At 34.9% G+C, this 21,157-nt stretch overlaps 1 protein-coding gene across 1 annotated transcript; it reads left to right on the forward strand.

Annotated features, from left to right (window-relative positions):
* Nucleotides 1-1,291: 1,291 nt before the first annotated feature.
* LOC104103043 (sesquiterpene synthase 9-like) lies at nt 1,292-5,911 on the forward strand. The gene is given in 9 exon segments (XM_009610909.4): nt 1,292-2,032; nt 2,187-2,466; nt 3,246-3,624; nt 3,730-3,794; nt 3,797-3,947; nt 4,074-4,212; nt 4,351-4,599; nt 5,512-5,718; nt 5,720-5,911. Coding segments are annotated over 9 exon segments (1,893 nt in total). The 5' UTR covers nt 1,292-1,693; the 3' UTR covers nt 5,804-5,911.
* The last annotated feature ends 15,246 nt before the right edge of the window (nt 5,912-21,157 follow it).

Here is a 21,157-nt window from a genome sequence, read left to right on the forward strand (position 1 = left end):
AAATAAAAAAAATTAAAGAGTCAAAGAGACAAATACTACTCAAAATAACACTTATCAAATAGGTCTTTTGAGTTGAGTTGCTGGAATATAATTTCTTGAAATGAATCTGCTTGATTTTTATTTTTTTTTTTCTCTTAATTGGTTATCGCGTTTTAGTACAATCTAAGCACTTTGTTGACGCAACAAGATATATTCACAAAATAGAAGAATTCAGTTTTTGTCGGTTTGTTGGGAATCCAACAATTTTTTTTCTGTTAACCATATTCTATATGTATGTGACTGTTAGGTAGGTATATTTTGATTTGCATCTATCCATGGTTTGGTTAAAAGGTTTCTTTTCTTGGAGTGTTTTTTTCTTATTTTGTTATTGGTAATTTCTTAAAATTTAGCTAACAACTTAAAAATTTTAGTAATAACTATAAACCTTCATGTTTGCGAATAAAGTCGACTTTCCTGAATACCATAAAGTTTTATGTAATATTAAATTATTGTCTTACAAAAATTTATACTTTTGTAATTTTTACTTCCTTATACATCATCAAATGTTAGAAACAAAAACAAATTTGCAGAATTTTAGGTTCGAATTTTAGATTTAAAAATAAGAAGAAGATTGAAAAATATTAAGGGTTAGCCTGCCCTAGCCCGTGGTCCACTTAGGGATGAGTTGGGCTAGTTATTTTAAGGGTGAAATTCAAAAATAGTTAGATTTACAAGTGGTAATTGAAAAAAAAAAACCAAAGTTTCAAAAGTAATCGAAATTTAATCACTTTTCATGTAAAGACAAATCTGAACGAAAACACTGTTCAAAATTCGAAAAATATTCCAGCATAATATACTGGAGTATAAATTTTTCACATGTGAACTTCTAGCATAATATAATGATGTTCCAGTATATTACGCTGGAACTTTCCGTGTGCTGGAGTTCCAGCATAATATGTTGGAAGTGCATATACATGTGCATCAATCTCCAATATATTATGCTGGAACTTTACGTGTTGCAGTAAAATAGTGACTATTTTTCAATGACTTTACAAATACTGACTATTTTTCAATTACCAATCTGAAAACTGATTAGTCCGTACTATTTTCACTTATTTTAAGGCTCTTTCGAAAATGAGGCCGATCCATTCAAGCCATCAAATTCCATGGCCCGTGAGGTCTCGACTTGGCTGGACTAGCACATTTTGACGGCACTACCACAAAGTAGTGGGGGAGCGAGAAAAAATAACAATGGAATTCCAAAAATTGTAAACTTGCGCAGTGAGTGAATACACTTAACTGTAAAGGGATATAACATTTCAGATATATATAAAAAAGTTTACTTTATGCTATACATTCCAAAATTTTATTAGTGGGTCTGGAGAGAGTAGTGTGTACGCAGACTTTACCTCTACCCTGAGGTAGAGAGACTGTTTCCGATAGACCCCCGTCTCTCTCCCTCCAAGAACTCCCACCTTGCTCTTGGGTGACTTGAACTCACAACCTCTTTGTTGGAAATGGAGGGTGCTCACCGCTAGAGCAACCCACTCTTGTCCAAATATTACAACAAAGAAAATTCAATTGACCCCTCTGAACACACTTGGCTCCTAGACTGCCACGAAGCCAGCGTCTTCTTAGAGGACATGCATAGTGCGCACTCGGATGATGTCAACTGTATCAATGAGGAAAACAAAAATGAAACTGCACTATAAATATGTACAAAAATTTAGATGTAAAACCTTTGTGGGGAGAGAAAACAGAAAGAAGGATGAGTCAAGCAATGATTGCTTATCCCACCGGCTGGCATCACTTAGCAAATTCTCAATCGGCCATTGGGGGATACAGTTTCTGTTCAGTTAAAAATACATACTCATTTTCACCTTTAGTCATGTGGAGGGGAAGAGAGAGACATAGAATCAGAGATTATAAGGAGAAAAGGATGACTCATAAAATATTAGCAATGGATGCTTCTTTCTCTGATCATCGTCACGTGGCAAATTTTGAATCAACCGTTTGGGGATATCATTTCCTCTCCTATACTTATCAACTTACAGTACGCCATCTCCACTCATGTATATGCTTTATTTCTTTTTGAATTCCGTTTTAATTCCTATTTTTCAAACAAAAACAACAGTAAGTTTGTACATATTATACTGGTATTTCATTTAAAGATAGTCAAAACTAATATGTTGAATTTTCAAATGCAGGAAATTAGAACCCAAGAAAAACTTGAACTTGATGAGTTAAAAGAAAAAGTCAGGAAGATGTTAGTAGAAACTCGTGACAATAGTACACAAAAACTTGTCCTGATTGACACAATCCAACGATTGGGAGTAGCATATCATTTTCATAATGAGATCGAAACATCTATTCAAAACATCTTTGATGCGTCCCAACTGCAGACTGAGAATAATATTGATGATAACCTTTACGTTGTCGCTCTTCGTTTCCGGCTTGTAAGACAACAAGGCCATTACATGTCTTCAGGTAACTTAACTTCTTTCTGCTCTATCCTGCAAAGCTTCATTGCTGTTTTCGTGGTTATTTCAATAGTATATTCAAAACTTCCACCCATAGCTTTCTTTATCATTCGCTTCGTTTCGAGGTTAAGAAAAAGAAAAAAAAATTATTTTAAATATTCGCACGCTTGGAACCTATTAATTACGCTGGATGGAACATTTTGATCTTGGTAAAAAAGTCTTGAAAAAATAGTCTCTGATAAGAATTTTGGAACACTGATCATAATATTTTTGGAAAACAATTTTAGAAATCGCCACAGCAGGATCCGTCAGGATTTGTGGCAAAATTTCGAGGATCACCAGAATTTTTCAGCATTATCGCTGAAAACTTGATCCAATATGGCTTTATCTTCATTTACGCTTATAACACTTACAACATAGCATCATGGAACTTGTAATTTTGTCCTTGTACTGAAAAATTATCACCAATTTTAATGTGGCAACTTTAGGTTTATTTTTCAGCATTATGGCTGAAAACTTGATCCAATATGGCTTTATCTTCATTTACGCTTATAACACTTGCAACGTAGCATCATGGAAATTGTAATTATGTCCTTGTACTGAAAAATTATCACCAATTTTAATATGGAAACTTTAGGTTTCTTAGCTTTCAAACCCACCAGTTATGTAAGAATGCTTAAGTTCTTTTGGCTGATATATAGGGAGTAATATTTTTAATAATAACATGTAATTTGGAGTTTAAACTAAATTAATTTCTATCAAAATATGAACATGATGTTTAACCAGATGTGTTCAAGCAATTCACTAATCATGATGGAGGATTCAAGGAAGCCCTTAGTAATGATGTCCAAGGATTACTAAGTTTGTATGAAACATCACATATGAGAGTGCACGCGGAGGAGATTCTAGAAGAAGCTCTTACCTTTACCACTATTCATCTCGAGTCCATGGACACAAACTTGAACAATGTTAACTCGCTTAAGGCTCAAGTTACTGAAGCCTTAAGCCAGCCTATTCGTAAAACCGTACCAAGGTTCGGGGCAAGGAAAAACATATCCATTTATGAAGACATTGATGCACACAACGAATTGCTTTTGAAATTCGCAAAATTGGATTTTAACGTGTTGCAAAAGCTGCATCAAAGAGAGCTTAACGAGCTTACGAGGTACATTATTTGATCTATCTTCTTTAATTTAATTAATGAATAATGATACCTTGGGCTTAGTAAAACTGAAATATAATAACGTGTTGCTCTTGTGATGTGATGCAGATGGTGGAAAGATTTGGATTTTGTGAACAAATATCCATATGCAAGAGACAGATTGGTTGAGTGTTATTTTGGATATTAGGATTGTATTATGAGCCTCAGTATAGTCGTGCGAGAAAAATGATAACAAAAATAATCAAGATCGACAGCATCCTTGATGACACTTTTGATGCTTATGCAACCCTTGATGAACTCGTGCCGTTCACTGATGCGATACAGAGGTAAATCTTTTTACAATTCCTCGTTGATGAATATTAAAAAACATTTCTTTATGTTGTTATCGTGTGAAACGACATGTTCATAATGTAAAAATTAGCTTGTGATTCTGATACAATCTTGATTTTTAGATGGGACATTAGTGCGATAGATTCCCTACAGCCATATTTGAGACCTGCTTATCAAGCCCTTCTAGACGTTTACAGTGAAATGGAAGAAGTACTGGCCAAAGAATGTAAATCCGACCGCGTATACTATGCAAAATATGAGGTAATATTGCTTAACTAACCCATGCACATAAATCAGTTAGATTAAGTTAAATGGAAGAAAACAAAGGAAACGGTGATCTCATTCCAAAAGAAGACGACACTTATTATCTAGCTTAAATTACTTCTATTTATTTTTCAGATGAAAAAGTTGGTGAGAGCCTTTCTTAAGGAAGCCCAATGGTTGGATGCTGGCTATACTCCAACTTGTGAGGAGTATACTAAGAATGCACTTGTAAGCTGTGGCTATATGATGTTAGCAACAACTTCCTTGGTCGGAATGGAGGAGTTTATATCCAGAGAGACTTTTGAATGGATAATAAATAAGCCTTCGATAGTTCTGGCTGCGTCAACAATTAGCAGAGCAATGGACGATATTGTTGGCCATGACGTAAGTACAACAATAACACTTCTCACTTTCTTTTTTTTTCTCAAAAGATAGAGTAAGTGGGCGTTTGCACGTAAGAATTGTGAAACTTCGAAAAAAAGTAAATTGTGAAAATAGTATTTGAAAATTAGAGTTGTGTTTGGACATGAATATAATTTGGAACTGTTTTTGAATTTTTGTAAATTTTGAAAAATAACTTTTTTGAGTTTTTCAAATTTTCGGAAAATTCCGACATTCAACTTCAAGTGAAATTTAAAATTTTCATGGCCAAACATTGATTCCGAAAAAAACTAAAACAAAATCGATTAAAAATGAATTTATTTTATGGCCAAACCGGCCCAAAGTGTCACTTCCAATTTTGAAGGTTCATTGGCATAAAATAATAAAATAGACCTTCTAAATTCATTAAACATTAAATCGCTAGTATTCTGTTATCCATGTAGCAATCTCTTCCAGGAAAAAGTTACTAAGTAATTTGTATTCGCTTTATTGTATAACTATGCAAAAAATAAAAGAAGGATATATGATAGTTTGGTGTCTGCGATATCGAATAATTTAACATCAGCAATGAAAAGTTAGTAAATACAATGATATGTAATACAGTAGAGAGTTTGAAAATAAGAACAAGATCACTCACTAGAAAAAAGAAGAAAAGAAACTATCTACATGAAAATAAGAACAAGATCGTCACTCACGAGAAAAAAGAAGAAAAGAAACTATCTACATGAAAATAATGCACACAAAACAACTTGCCAATGATTGTTTATCTGCATGTGTACAAAAGGAACAGATTATATGTATTAAATTTGATTCAAATGGGATTAAAGTTTAGCCATGAAGCTTAAAATATGATAAAACAAGAAAATGCTTAAAATGTATAATTATACTGAAGAGATTGAAATCTATTTCATGTAGGTTGAACAACAAAGAGGACATGTAGCTTCAATTATTGAATGCTACATGAAAGAATATGGAGCATCAAAGGAAGAGGCATACGTTAAGCTACAGAAGGAAATCAAGAATGCATGGAAAGTTATAAACAAGGAATTATTCCTTCCTACTGAAGTACCAATGTTTGTCCTTGAACGAGTTATAAATTGTGCACGTGTGATGGACACTGTATAAAGAGGGAGATGGATACACAAACTCCAAAGGCAATGTTAAAAACATGATTAACTTGTTACTGGTTGAACCTATCAAAATATGAGGATATATAGTGATGCAGGTGAGCATTTAGTCAAGTATTTGGGCCAAATGAGGCATATGTATGAATTGAAGTCCTATTTATTTGCGATCGATAATATATGAACTATTATTTTCATCTTTGGAATGTCTTAGAGCAAGTTGTCTTTAATTTAGTAGTTGGATTTATCTTTCATCCAACCAATCGGGTTTAAATAACATCTAGTTGCATTCAACAAACAAATTCAGAGTATTCTCATAAATGGGGTATGTGGAGGGTGATAAAGGATAATGATAAAGGATTACAAATTAACATGATCCAACAATTTTCTAGATTTTAGTTACATTCAAATTGATCATGATATGTATCCATGTATATCCGTATATTTCTTGTACTTATCTTTTCAAGTTTAATCTCTTGTAAACTCTATATATTTACAGCTCCTATCAATGAAAGATAACAACTTCATCATAAACTCTCCGTTCATTTATATGGTATCAGGCCAGCAAATGCTCTAAAGAGCCTCTCGATTCTGGTAAAAGAGTTAACCAACATTGCAACTTCACTTTCTCCTCAAACCTGTTAAGTTTAGAATTTTAATAATGATCAATATCCATAAAGAAGTTTTAACTAATGTTATACAAGTATATACAGATTCTGTAAAACGGGAGATTCAAAGTGGAAAGGAAACACAACATAATGGGAGACAAGTTGAGTGGGAAACACAATATCAAATGGAGACAATTTGAAGTGCTGCTTCTTTCTTCAAAGCATCTCGACATAGAGTATTCAGATTCTTTATGAGGGAAGATCCAAAGTGGAAGAAAAATAAAATGTAATGGGAGACAACTTGAAGTATTGTTCCTCTACCCAATAAAGCATGGAGCATGGAAAGCACTCCGTGGATTATTAAATCCAGCCCATCCTTCTTGAAGAAATTAAAGGCACGGGTCATAAATCAAATATCAATAAAACATTGCGTGCACCTATCAAAAACAAATCAACAACAACTCTCAAATCTGGTCTATAAGAAGACTGGCAAACTCAAAGATTAGACACACAGTCTTCTATACGTCCATCCAACTACAAGTTTTTTGTTCTACTCTTAACAAGCATTAAGATTTACTTTGTACACAAAAGAGTGAAGAGAGACTGAAAAATATTGGAGAGGCAGCGTGTCCTTAGAGGTTGTGTCATTATTCGTTACTTTGGTGAGCGAGTAAAAATCAAAGAGTCGTTGTTGGTGAGCGTGTTAAAACCAACCCTTATTCGTTATTGGTGAGCGAGTGAAAATCAGCCTTATAAACGTTGGTGGTGAACGTCAAAAATCACACAAGCTGTACATAACTCATATTACAAAGAGATCAAGAGATAACATCCTTGCAACCCAAGGAGACTGGAGTAGGATACCACATTGGTTTCGAACCAGTATAAAATTCCTGGTGTCATTTACCTTACTGCTTTAATATGTTATTATAAGCAATTAATGTTTGTTGAGATTAGTATTTAATTGAATCAAAGTACTAACAGTATTGGGCAGTCTGTCTCCGCATCAGTCGACTAAGAGGATACATAGTTGACTAGAAATTTTTAACAGGCTATAATTCACTCCCCCCTCTTGTACTTTCAATTGGTATCAGACCTGGTCTCACATCTTTTTCTTTTGCTTAACAGCAAGTGAGAAAAGATCTATGGCATGTCATCAAATTACTGGAACCATATTTCAAGAGGGATACTCAACAAGAAGGCCGTCGTACTTCAATAGTCAATACTATAACCATTGGAAAGAAAGAATGAAGGTTTATGTTCAATCAATAGATTATCTAGCCTGGCTAGTTATTCAGAATAGACCTAGACTTATTCCGAACAACAGTGATGGAAGGAAGCTTGAAAAAGGGGCATCCATATTTGACTACACAAGAGAGCAGCTGGATATTATGCAAACAAATGCTAGAGCAATCAACATGCTCTATTGTGCGATTAGTGAAGAAGAATATAAGAATATATACACTTGTGAGACTGCTAAAGATATATGGGACATATTGAAAAATATCCATGGAGACACCAACAAAGTTAAAGAAATTGAATCCAAGTTAGTTCTTGAAGACTCTGAAAATGGTGAAGATCGAGAAGACTTGGCAGTGATACCCAGGACAAGAAAAAAGAAGAGGAGAAAGAAGCAGAATAAAAAATCTCAATCCATCAAGAATCATCACAAGAATGAGGTACAACAAAAAGAGAATGTATGCTGCAATGAATGTGGTAAATCTGGACATATGAAATTAAAGTGTCCTAAATTCAAGAAGAAGAATCATAGAATATCAACTTGGAACGACGAGAATAAATCTGAAGAAGAAGACGACCATGAAAGAATAGAGAACCTATGTTTCATGGCAATAGGAGAAATTGACAAGGTATGTCCTACTCATATTACATATTGCGATAAATGTGACGAATTGCAGGGAAATATTGAATCGGTTCTCAACGACCTTGAGAAAGTGCTTAAGGAATATAATAAGTTGAGGAAAGAGAAAAAGAATTGGGATATTCAACTTGAAGAATATAACAAGGTGATACATGAGAAGAAAGGTTGGGAGATCCAACTTGAAGAATATAACAAGGTGATACATGAGAAGAAATATTGGGAGATCCAACTTGAAGAATATAACAAGGTGATGCATGAGAAGAAATATTGGGAGATCCAACTTGAAGAATATAACAAGTTGAGAAATGAAAAAAAAAAACTGGGATATTCAGCTTAAAGAATATCAGTTGGAGAATAACTTACTTCAAGAAGAAAATTTTGAGCTTCGCAAACAAATAAGCAGCTTGCACAAATCCCCCAGCCACTACCTTGTTAGATCAAAGTCGTCTCCTTGGCTTAACAACTATCAATCGACTAAAAATGGGTCTACTAGTAAACGTCCTACCTTAAACAAGTTGACTGAGGGAAGTTTCAAGTCAACTAATAAGGCATCTGGAGGTAAACATTTCTCTTCTCATACTACATGCCATTACTGTGGTAATTTTGAACATAAAGTATTTGCATGCAATTATGCAAACAAATTATGGTAGATCAAAATATATTTGGAGAGTTAAACAGGTATATGCATCTCCAATTATACCAGCTACTAACCCTCAAGGACCCAAAAGATTTGGGTACCAAAAATAAATTAATTTATTTTGCAGGAATTCTGAGTCCAGCCATAAAAAGGAATAAATGATATTTGCATAACGGCTGGTCCAAGAACATGCTTAAAGGTGCTTCAAAGTTTACACATACTCTATAAAGGATGAATAAACCATTACACGTTCTGGTAAAACTTGAGTGACTAGTATCATTAAAATTTATCCAAGTTTCTTTTAATGAATTATAAAGTGATGTGTATCTAGTTATTTTTAAAAAAAATACAATATGATAAGTATATATTGCTTGAGTCAACTATCGCATTATTCTATAATTCCATTTGGTGTTATTTTTATCCTTGACTTAGAGATGTTAAATACCACGAATGTATGTCTTGCATGAACCATGCCATTTGTATTAACATTAGGATAAACAAGCATACATACATTTTTTATGTCGTCATGTGCTCAAATTTGTTTTAAAAGGAGATTTGCTTTTGATATTCATTCTCTTGATAAGAGTATCAATACTTCTTTCAAATTCAAGGAGGATGTTTAACCTTAAGGCAAATAACTTATGCACATGTGGAGATACTTGAAAATTCCTATGACTCAACAGTTTAAAAGATACATGTGTATGTTTCTATTGATATTTTTGCCTAGGCTATATTCCTTAATAAGAAAATGATGCATTTGATCATAGATGTGAGTTATAGTATTTGTTCGACATTTTTTTGCGGCATACATGATTTCTCACACATTTATTTTGGCGCCTAAATGGAATGCAGAATTGAAAAGAAAGTATCATTTTTGTATAAATTGCTATCACTGGCTTATATATACCTTAATATTTTTTGGATCTTATCTTGAATGAAATTCTATCTAAGCTATGGGAGATATTTAGTTATCTTGTTCCCTTTGGTTGTAACTGTCTTGGTAAGACTCTTGGTATATTCCTTATTCATTACTACTTTCGATTTTATGAAATTCAGAATATTAATTGTAGAGAAATCTCAACATGCGTGATTTCTTTACACTAATACTTTTCTAAGAAATTTATGAATAAGGATGGAAAACTTTCAGTGGATGGCTTGCAATAAACAGGATAACGACACATCCATGCTAGTCGAATTAGATAAACATGAAGAAGCATTAAGCGATGAATGATGGATTCTAACTATGCAAGATCTACTGAACAAAGCTGAAAGAATAAATGTAAAAATCTATTATCAAGCAAAGGAGTTGCAATCATGGATATCTAACAAGAAGCTTGATTAGATTGGTCATAGGAACATCTATGAATCCATCGACTTCTTTGGATGAAGACAAAAATGGTAAGAATGTTGATAAAACAATGTATCGAGGTATGATTTGCTCACTACTCTATCTTATAGCTAGTCGACCAGATATTATGTTTAGTATTTACAAATGTGCTAGATATTATTCATCTCCTAAAGCGTCTCAGTTGACTGTTATTAAACGTATTATCAGATATTTAATAGAGACGGAGACTATGGCTTATGGTATGAAAGTTTGAAAAATTTCAATCTCAAAGGCTTTTCAGATGCAAATGTTGCAGGATATAAACTTGATAGAAAAAGCACAAGTGAAACGTGCCAATTACTTGGAAAATCCCTTATATCCTAGCACAACAAGAAACAAAGTTGTGTGGCCTTATCCACCGCAGAGGCTGAATATTTGGCAGTAGGCAACTGTTGTACACAAGTACCTTGGATCATGCATTAACTGTTAGATTATGATTGATATCTTAATTCTGTTCTTATTATGTATGACAATACTAGTGCAATTTGTTCATCAAAAACTCTGTGCATTATTCTAGGGCTAAGCATATTGAGATCAAGCATCATTTTATGCATGATCATGTTGCTAAAGAATATATTGTGCTAGAACTTGTGAATACTGAAAATCAGTTAGTGGATATTTTTACAAAACTTTTGCTTGAAGAAAGATTTTTATTCCTTCAGAACAAGATTGGCATTTGTACAAATCCCCCATAACAATGTTTAATGTTTTCTATAATTACTTTTATTTATTTCCATATACATTATAGCAAAAGGTTTCACAACAAGAAGGTTTGTTTTTTCATGGAGAGTTTTGTTAGAATGTTGTTTTTCATGTTCACATTACAAGTTTTTAAATTATCTCTGTATGGATGTTGAAATATTTTTTAAATGGTTTGAAAATAGCATAACCTTGCTCTCTCGTCTTTCTCTGGAGTTAAAAGTTTTTGGATTATATTTTTGTGACCGAGACTCGTTGTCATTTAAAAGAATTTCATGATTATCATTTGACAATTATTTTTCTCTCCAACTATGCATTTAAGAGCATATTTATCTAATATTAACTAAAAGCATGGCAAGCTTTAAGCCTCTGAAAGATGATCGGTTTGGAAATGAGCATGATGGAGAATTAATCTTTATCCTCACATTCCAAATAATGTGAAGCAGAGAGAAAATTAGTAAGTCCATCGATCGAATATAGTATCAAGTTATGACCGGCTCTTTATTGCATTTTTATAACAGATATTTTGGTATACCTGATCCTATAGAATATCGATATAGTGCCACAAAAGATTTTTGGTTGACTTCTAAATTATGACTTGTTGTATGCAAGAACTAATTGAGTTAATCTAGTAGAATATTCTCAGATGTAAACCTTGCATGCAACAAAGTGGACTGAAATATAAATATTGGATTGGAGATTTTTAATATTCTCATGTCATGAAAAAGATAAGTGTAAAGTTCAACTGGCTCATCTAGCCAAGAGTGAATATTTCTCTATGTGAAGCTATTGCAGCGTGTAGATATTTTCTCACATTGAGAAAAGATAAGTTGACCTTAAAGTCAGAGATGAATCACTCGTTACTAATGACTTATTTTGTGCTTAAAATGATTCTAAGACTAGATAAGCAAGATTATATGACTTCTTGTTGAGTGATGAATCTTTTAGAATATGGTTCCCTTATTCATGTGTGAAGGGTAGTTGATTAAAGGAAATAGTCAAATAGTCGTTTCATGAAGATCTATTCTACACTAGTAAAAAGAAATTGACTGTCATGTAGTATGAACACATAACCATTTCTTGACTCCTATATGCATTAATACGTTGTAGTCTTTCTAAGGGTATTAAGCTTTTGTTCAAAATTTTGAAAGTTTAACATTTGAGGTTATCAAAAGGTTCTTAATCTTTTTAATCATATAGTGATTTTTAAGTGACTATGTGCGATTACACCTTCTTATATGCTAAATGATGTTTTGGAAAAACCAAGTGTCCCTTGAGTTCCTTTTAATTTTTTTTTACGCTTCATTCAAATGATTATACTAAGCTTTCGACTAAATTATGTAATTGTGAATACCTGCTTACATATTTTCTGCAAGATGTTTCCACCCTTTTGATGATGAAAAAAGGGGGAGAAAGATACATTGGTACAAAACTTTACTTGCAAAGTCTATAGACAATATGCATGAATGCAGAGGGAGCATGACTGTGGAACCCTTAAAATAAGGGGGAGCCTTTACCTGCCATGGAAGAATAAGCTCGATATAAGCGGAATATTTCAGGGAAGTAACTAGTCTATCTAGCTTATTACTTTAGATGCACTTTAATTAAGTCTTTGCTGCAATCTTTTATGTTTTGTACTCAATGGATAGCCAACTTGTATCCCTATTTGCTACTATTGGTGATACTGTCTATGAAGAGCTTGTGCGCATGTTTTATGCAAATATTTTTTTTGTGAATGATAAAGACTATCTAGAAACCATGGTCTTAGGAACTCACATCATCCTTGATTCTTATCAGTTTGAAAAAAATCTTTGCTACAAAGTTTGTTGGATACAATTTCTTTGTGCGATATTCCTGACCAGATAATTTTGAAGTATCTTTTGATGAGAACAAAAGTGTTCTGTCTGAAAACCCCCTTGATATAGGTCCTAAGAACTTGAAGTTTGAATATCGTGTTCTAGCCCATATTATTGCAACTACTTTGCTACCCCGTACTGGTTTTCTGAGTACTCTATCTCTCAAAGATATAATGTACTATTTGGTAAATGGTAAAACTATAAACCGGTTTGCCTGGGTACGTCAATAAATGCTTGAAAGTATCAGGGACATTTCCTCTTCTGCGAGCAGACTGCCTTATGGTTTACTAAGTTTCTCAAATCCTGAAAGTCATGAAAGTGGACCTATCTCTCTATGCTCCAAAGATTATCTCAAGCACTTATGACAAGACTGTCCTCTCCATGATAGGGTATACCTTAATTGAGGGAACTTGGCTTAAAAAGAACAAAGCATCAGAGGTCATCCCTACTCAGAGCAGTGTGGGACTAAAATTTGAGGCCAACAAATCATCTTCTTCAGACCAGCTGATGCTGATGCAGCACAACATTGCAGGTATCAAGGAATTACTAACCTCACCAAGGTCATTGATGCCTCTTATGAAAACTTCTGCACTAAAGTGATTAACACCATTAAATATTTCCTTGGAAGACATTGAATGTTTAGGATGCTTAAGACAATCCCTTTTTGTTTTGTGTGATAGTTTAAGACTATTTCTTTTGGTTGTGTCTAGGGTAAGCATCAGCCGACTATGCTCACTATAACTACTTATTTATATTAACTTTATGCATGCTTAGTTAGTACTATTACTGTAAGTAGTTTCTCTTGCTTTTTTTTATTGATGTCAAAGGGGGAGAAGAAAGAAAAAGAGTTGCAGGTATATTACAGGTTCAAAAGTGCAGATTCAACTCAACCACCAGCTTAAAGATAGGGGGAGCACACTTGAAAAGAAAAAGAAAGTATCCATAAATTAGTCAAACTCTTTTTAGCTTATTATCATCATCAAAAAAGGGGAGATTGTTAAGTTTAGAATTTTAATAATGATCAATATCCATAAAAACGTTTTAACTAATGTTATACAAGTGTATGCAGATTCTGTAAAATGGAGGATTCAAAGTGAAAAGGAAACACAACATAATGGGAGACAATTTGAGTGGAAAACACAACATCAAATGGAGACAATTTGAAGTGCTACTCTTTTCTTCAAAGCATCTCGACATGGAGTATTCAGAATCTCTATGAGGGAAGATCCAAAGTGGAAGGGAAACAAAATATAATGGGATACAACTTGAAGTGTTGTTCCTCTACCCAATAAAGCATGGAGCATGGAAAGCACTCCCTGGATTATTAAATCCAGCCCATCCTTCTTGAAGAAATTAAAGGCACGGGTCATAAATCAAATATCAATAAAATATTATGTGCACCTATCAAAAATAAATCAACAACAACTCTCAAATCTGGTCTATAAGAAGACTGGCAAACTCAAAGATTAGACACGCAACCTTTTATACAATTCTCCATCCAACTACAAGTTCTTTGTTCTACTCTTAACAAGCATTAAGATTTACTTTTAGTAGATTTACTGTGTACACAAAAGAGTGAAGAGAGACTGAAAAATATTGGAGAGGCAGTGTGTCCTTAGAGGTTGTGTCATTATTCGTTACTTTGGTGAGCGAGTGAAAACCAAAGAGTCGTTGTTGGTGAGCGTGTTAAAATAACCCTTGTTCGTTGTTGGTGAGCGTGTTAAAACCAACCCTTGTTCGTTGTTGGTGAGCGAGTGAAAACCAACCTTGTAAACTTTGGTGGTGAACGTCGAAAATCACACAAGTTATACACAACTCATATTACAAAGAGATTAAGAGATAACATCCTTGCAACCCAAGGAGACTGGAGTAGGATACCACATTGGTTCCGAACCAGTATAAAATTCTTGGTATCATTTACCTTACCGCTTTCATATGTTATTATAAGCAAATACTGTTTGTTGAGATTAGTATTTGATTGAATCAAAGTACTAACAGTATTGGGCAGTCTGTCTCCGTATCAGCCGACTAAGAACATACATAGTCGACTAGAAATTTTTAACAGGCTACAATTCACCCCCACTTGTACTTTCAAAACCAATTACCAATATTTACCACACAAACCATGGGTTCCACAGCCAACACAACAGCAATTGTTACTGCTTCATCTGGTACCCCACAACATCCCCAACTGATCTCAGTCAATGCAGCTTCGCAACTACCCTTGAAACTCACTGGGAGCCATAATTGTTATACTTGAAAATCACAAATATCTACCCTTCTCTTTGGGTATGATCTTATGGGCTATCTCGACGGCACTGAACCCTGTCCTCCACAGTTTCTCAACTCAACAAATGGCTCAAATACTCAACAAACACTCAACCTTGCTTACAAAATCTAGACAAGACAGGATAGGCTTTATCCGGAATACAATCATGGCCTCGGTAGATAGCACGATTGCACCAGTTATTGCTAATGCACCAACAGCCGCAACTTCTTGGCAAAGTCTGCATACTGCATATGCAAACAAATCACAAGCCCGTATTTTTGGACTTCATGAATAACTATCCACTCTTAAGCAAAGCTCCAGGTCCGTTGTTGAATTTATGGGAGAGATCAAGATTCTTGCAGATGAACTAGCTACCTCAGGCTCCCCTCTTAGCAGTGAAGAATTAACAATTAAAGTTCTTAGTGGTTTGGGACCTGAGTACAAAGAGATCTCTGCAGCCATTCGTACCCGTGACGCACCAATAAGCTTTGAGGAACTCTACGACAAGCTACTTGGACATGAAGTCTTCCTCAAACATGAAGATGCCAAGAAGGAACAACTAATCATCACTGCTCAACTCAATCAGAGGAATTCCACAAACTTGGGAAGCAGATCGCGTAATAACTACAACACCAATCACAAATCGTTTCCCATGAATGGACAACCCAACATCAATAATCAGTATAGACAACAAAATGGAAATCCATCAAGGCGGTCTAATAATTGCATTCAATGTCAACTCTGTGATAAATTTGGACATATAGCCAAAGTTGGCCGATCAAGATCTCACCCTGTTGTTGAAATGCAAGCGAATTTTGTTGCTCGCACTAACACCCCAAATAGTCGGTGGGTGATTGACTTAGGCGCTTCGCACCACATGACAAATGATCCACAAAATCTTGCGTCAATATCAGACTTCTCTGCATCGGATGAGATTATCATTGGTGACGGTAACTATTCCTATTTCTCACATATGTGATACCTCTCTCTAAAAGCCCTCTTCCCATTCCAGTCCTTTTGTGCTAAATAACGTGTTGTGTGATCCAAATATTCAAAAAATTCTCATTTTACTAGCTAAGTTTTGTAGACAAAATAATACCTCTATTGAATTTTTCCCATATTCTTTTCTTGTGAAGGATCTGAGAACGGGGGCATCACTTCTTCAAGACCGGAATAATGGGGATCTCTATGAATGGCCATCAACTTAATCAACCACCAGGATATCACTAGCGACCACCCAGTTCATAACCTCCACCAGTCGTTCTTCACTACACTTATGACATGCTCGCTTTGGACACCCGCAACCTCGAATAACCAAGTTGACGGTTTCATTATTGAATCTTCCAGTCTCTACATCTATGTCATTTACCTTCTATGATTCTTGTTTATGTAATAAAAGCCATAGACTATCTTTTGGCATCAACACCTTGCAAAGTGTCTGTCCTCTTGATATTCTTTATTCTGATGTGTGGGGACCTTCACCGGTCATCTCTTTAGATAAATCTCGCTATTACATAGTCTTTGTTGATTATTTCACAAAGTATTCTTGGCTCTTTACTTTTAGACAAAAATCTGATGTCACCAATATTTTTGATAACTTCAAAAATCAGATTGAACGATATTTTAATACTTCCATTCAGTTTGTTTATAGCGACGGGGGTGGTGAATACGTTGGTATGCGCTCCTTGCTTAATAGACATGGTATTAAACACCTTACGAGCCCGCCTTATACTCCCCAACACGTAGGCACAACCGAAAGAAATCATCGTCACATAATAGAGACGACTCTCACGCTAATGCACCATGCTTCAATTCCACTCTCTTTCTGGTCTCTCGTATGTCAAGCAGTAGTATACTTAATTAATCGTTTACCTTCCCCCAATCAAAATAATAAATCACCTTACGAAGCACTATTTCATACCTCACCTAATTATTCTAAGTTGCGTGTCTTCGGTTGTCTATGTTACACATGGCTTAAGCCATATACTAATCACAAGCTGGACAGTAAATCAAGACCAAGTGTCTTCATGGGGTATGCCAAAGCTTCCAGCAGCTACATCTGCTATGACCCTCAACATCAAAAATTTTATTCATCCAGACATATTATCTTTGTTGAATCAGTATTTCCTTTCAAAGATTACCAAACAAATCTGCCTTGAGTCATGCCAAAAGATTTAGCACCATGGCTTTCTCCCATTTCTGCAACACCATCAACTACTGAAGACACAACCTCCAAATCCTCATCCAACCTACATGAAGATCCGCCAATTCTAACGGCACATAGTCTTCCCCAAGATTCTGCCTTGAACGAAGAAGAGCTTGTTGCCCCAACTTCACAGGTAAGTTCTTCACATCTCTCTTCTTCCTTAATCCCTCATGCACATATGGAAAACAACCATGATCCCCCATCCAGTAACACTAACAAGTCCGCCTCACCAACACCATACCCCGATTCCACCAACTCTTCTACTATACAATCAAATATACTTCTAAACTACCCCTCACCTTAGCCTACAACCTGCCAAAATAGACCAGTGACACCCTCTATGAACAACATTTTCAAGCCCAAAGAAGTCTTTGATTACCTAGCCACTACAGGGTCGTCGGCACTCCCTTTAGCACCTAACACTTATCGTCAAACATCTAAATATCCTGAATGGCATGCTGCAATACAAGTAGAATTTGATGCTCTTCTACGTAACCAGACATGGACTTTAGTACCCCCATCTCTTCACCAAAATGTTGTAGGTTGCAAATGGATCTTCAAAATCAAGCACAATCCCGGCAGCACGGTAGAACTCTACAAAGCACGTCTTGTAGCTAAAGGGTATAGCCAAAGACCTGGCCTTGACTTCGACTCCACCTTTAGCCCTGTTGCAAAACATACCACAGTCCGATTTATCATCACTGTTGCCGTCACCCTTGGTTGGACCATCCAACAGTTGGATGTCAATAATGCCTTCTTACAAGGCTCTTTGCATGACACTATTTTTATGAAGCAACCCCAAGGCTTCGAGGACACTCGATTTCCCAATCATGTGTGTCTTTTGAAAAAGGCAATTTATGGTCTATGACAGGTTCCGCGTGCTTGGTACATGGAGCTTTGTTCCTTTTTTATCTTGTATGGTTTTACTAATGCTCGGTCAGACACTTCTCTATTTGTTTATCATCATGGTGAATCTCACTTGTTTCTTCTAGTCTATGTAGACAATATTATTTTTACAGGCAACTCGGTATTCGATGTTCGCTCGCTCATCACAACATTGGCCAATCGATTTTCTTTGAAAGATTTGGGGAATCTTCATTACTTTCTTGGTGTCGAAGTCACTCCCTACAATGGCGGATTACTTATCACACAACATAAGTATATATCTGATGTGTTAGAATGTCACCATATGCTAAATGCCAAAGGTGTATCCACTCCAATGTATTCCTCTGAAGTCTTGACCGCCAATGATGGTTTAGCTCCAACAGATGCTACCGAATATCGATGTGCCATAGGTGCCTTGCAATACCTCTCTTTCACTCGTCCGGACATTTTCTTTGCAATTAATAAGTTAGCTCAATTCATGCATTGTCCGACTACTAAACATTGGCAAGTAGTCAAAAGACTTCTCAGATACCTCAAGAATACAATCACATATGGTCTGCATATCAAACAGTTCACCTCTCTTTCACTCATAGCATTTTCAGATGCTAACTGGGCAGGGAACCATGATGACCGTATGTCCACATCAGCTTACATAATATTTCTTGGATCCACTCCAATTAGTTGGTCCTCAAAGAAACAACGTACAGTTGCTCGCTCATCCACTGAAGTAGAATATAAGGTAGTGGCAACAACAATGGCAGAGATAAATTGGCTATCTCATCTGCTTCGTGAGCTTTCCTTACCCCAGCTCAAAGCTCCTGTCATATATTGTGATAATATTGGTGCTACATACCTCTGCAAAAATCTTGTCTTCCATAGTAGAATGAAGCATGTAGCAATCGACTTTCACTTTGTTCGCGATCAAGTTGCCAAGAGAGAAATTTGTGTGAAACATATACCAGCAGGTGAACAACTTGCAGATTCGCTAACCAAACCGCTTCCAAAGCAACAATTCCTTCAACAAGTTACCAAGATTGGCCTCCTCTCAATCCTACCAATCTTGCGGGGGCATGATAAAGGATTACAGATTAACCTGATCCAACCATTTCCTAGGATTTAGTTACATTCAAACTGATCATGATATGTATCCATGTATATCCGTATATTTCTTGTACTTATCTTTTCAAGTTTAATCTCTTGTAAACTCTATATATTTACAGCTCCTATCAATGAAAGATAACAACTTCATCATATAGAGATAGAGAGGTCGTTTCCGCCCTCGGCTCAAGAAACAGTGGAGATAAAGCAACAAGTAGCAAATAATAGTAACAACAATGTATTATGTTAGGGGTGTACATAGGTCGGGTTGGTTCGCATTTTTTAATTATCAAACCAAACCAATGGTGTCGGGTTTTAAATTTATAAACCAAACCAAATCAATAAAGTCGGATTTTTTAATTTCGGGTTTTTCTCCGGTAAAGTCTTCCTAGCATCAAATATGTAACTTGTGCTCCAAATATTTATTAAGTCCTAGTAAAATATAACTATATAATGTGTTTTTCAAGAAACTAACACAATAATATAAGATAAGTCATAGCATTATACTAAAATATTTAATAACAAAGATAAAATAATAAAATTACATAAAACAAATATTGCTAATTAATAAGCCATAATGAAAATTAGCATAATCTAAAAATACTATATAAGTCATGCTAAAATAAGTATAGCTAATAAGTACTAATATTAATTACATAACTAAGCACTAAAGAAAAAGATAAACTAAGTTATGCATTTTTATTATAAATCAATGTAAAACTAAAATAATTATCCAACACTATCGTCATTCCTAGTATTGAATTGAATTTCTTTTGTTAGCATTAGTATTGATTTGAACTTTCTTTGAGTTACTATATTTATGGGTTATAAATTTTTTTTACCATTCAAGAATGTTAAGTCTAAACTTGAAATAATATGTTAAAAGATAAAACTGTGAAAAAGTTTAAGAAATACTTATAAATTATATTACAATAATTATTTATATGTATAAAATATTTTTAAAAATTATATAAATGTACTATCGGGTTTGTTTGGTTTGGGTTTGACTTTTTTTAGTTAAAACCAAACCAAACCAATTATGGTCGGATTTTATTTTTCAATACCAAACCACATCGGGATTTTTTTTCTGATTTGACTCGGATTATCGGTTTGGTGCGGTTCATCGGTTTTCTTTGTACACCCCTAATTATGGTAACAACAGCGAATGACACATCATGTAATAGTAAAGATCCATGAATAAGATAATACAAAAATAGTCCTAGTACTATTGGTAAGCGTAGGAGGGACACTACTATCTGTCAACGTACAACCATAATCCTCGACGTCCACACCTTTCTCGTGAGTCATATCCTCGGTAAGCTGGAGCAATGAGTACATGTCCTGCATAACTACCTCTCCCTGATACTTCTTAGACCTACCCCTTCCCTTCCTCAGACCCACCATGGACAACCACTCACACCTCCTGACCGGATCATCTATGTCTCTACTCTTCACATGCTCGAACCATCTTAGCCTCGATTCCCGCAACTTGTCCTCCACCGATGTCACTCCTACCTTTTCCCTAATAACTTCATTTCTAATCTTGTCATTCCTAGTATGTTCATACATCCATTTCAACATACTCATTTCAGCTACTTTTATTTTTTGGACATGGGACTTTTAGATTCATAATTAATGAAGCACCTAACTTATGAGAAATCATTCATAGCATCATTGTTTCATCAAGCAGGAAAAATGGAAATACTTGAATACTTTTCGTTTCTAATTACGTTAGACTAAAATAGCAATGCTCCCTCCTTGGTCCCAAAAAAAGGCTATAAATATGGGTATTTTAAAAGACATCATTAACACTATGTTTGGATCATTGTTATTCCATCGTTTTATAATGTATTGTATTGTACTATATTATATCATTTTATGGATACAACATTTGAATAGATTGTATCGTTTGCTAT

The sequence above is a fragment of the Nicotiana tomentosiformis genome, chromosome 6 (genome assembly GCF_000390325.3).
Source record: "Nicotiana tomentosiformis chromosome 6, ASM39032v3, whole genome shotgun sequence".
In the NCBI taxonomy this organism is placed as follows: Eukaryota; Viridiplantae; Streptophyta; class Magnoliopsida; order Solanales; family Solanaceae; genus Nicotiana; species Nicotiana tomentosiformis.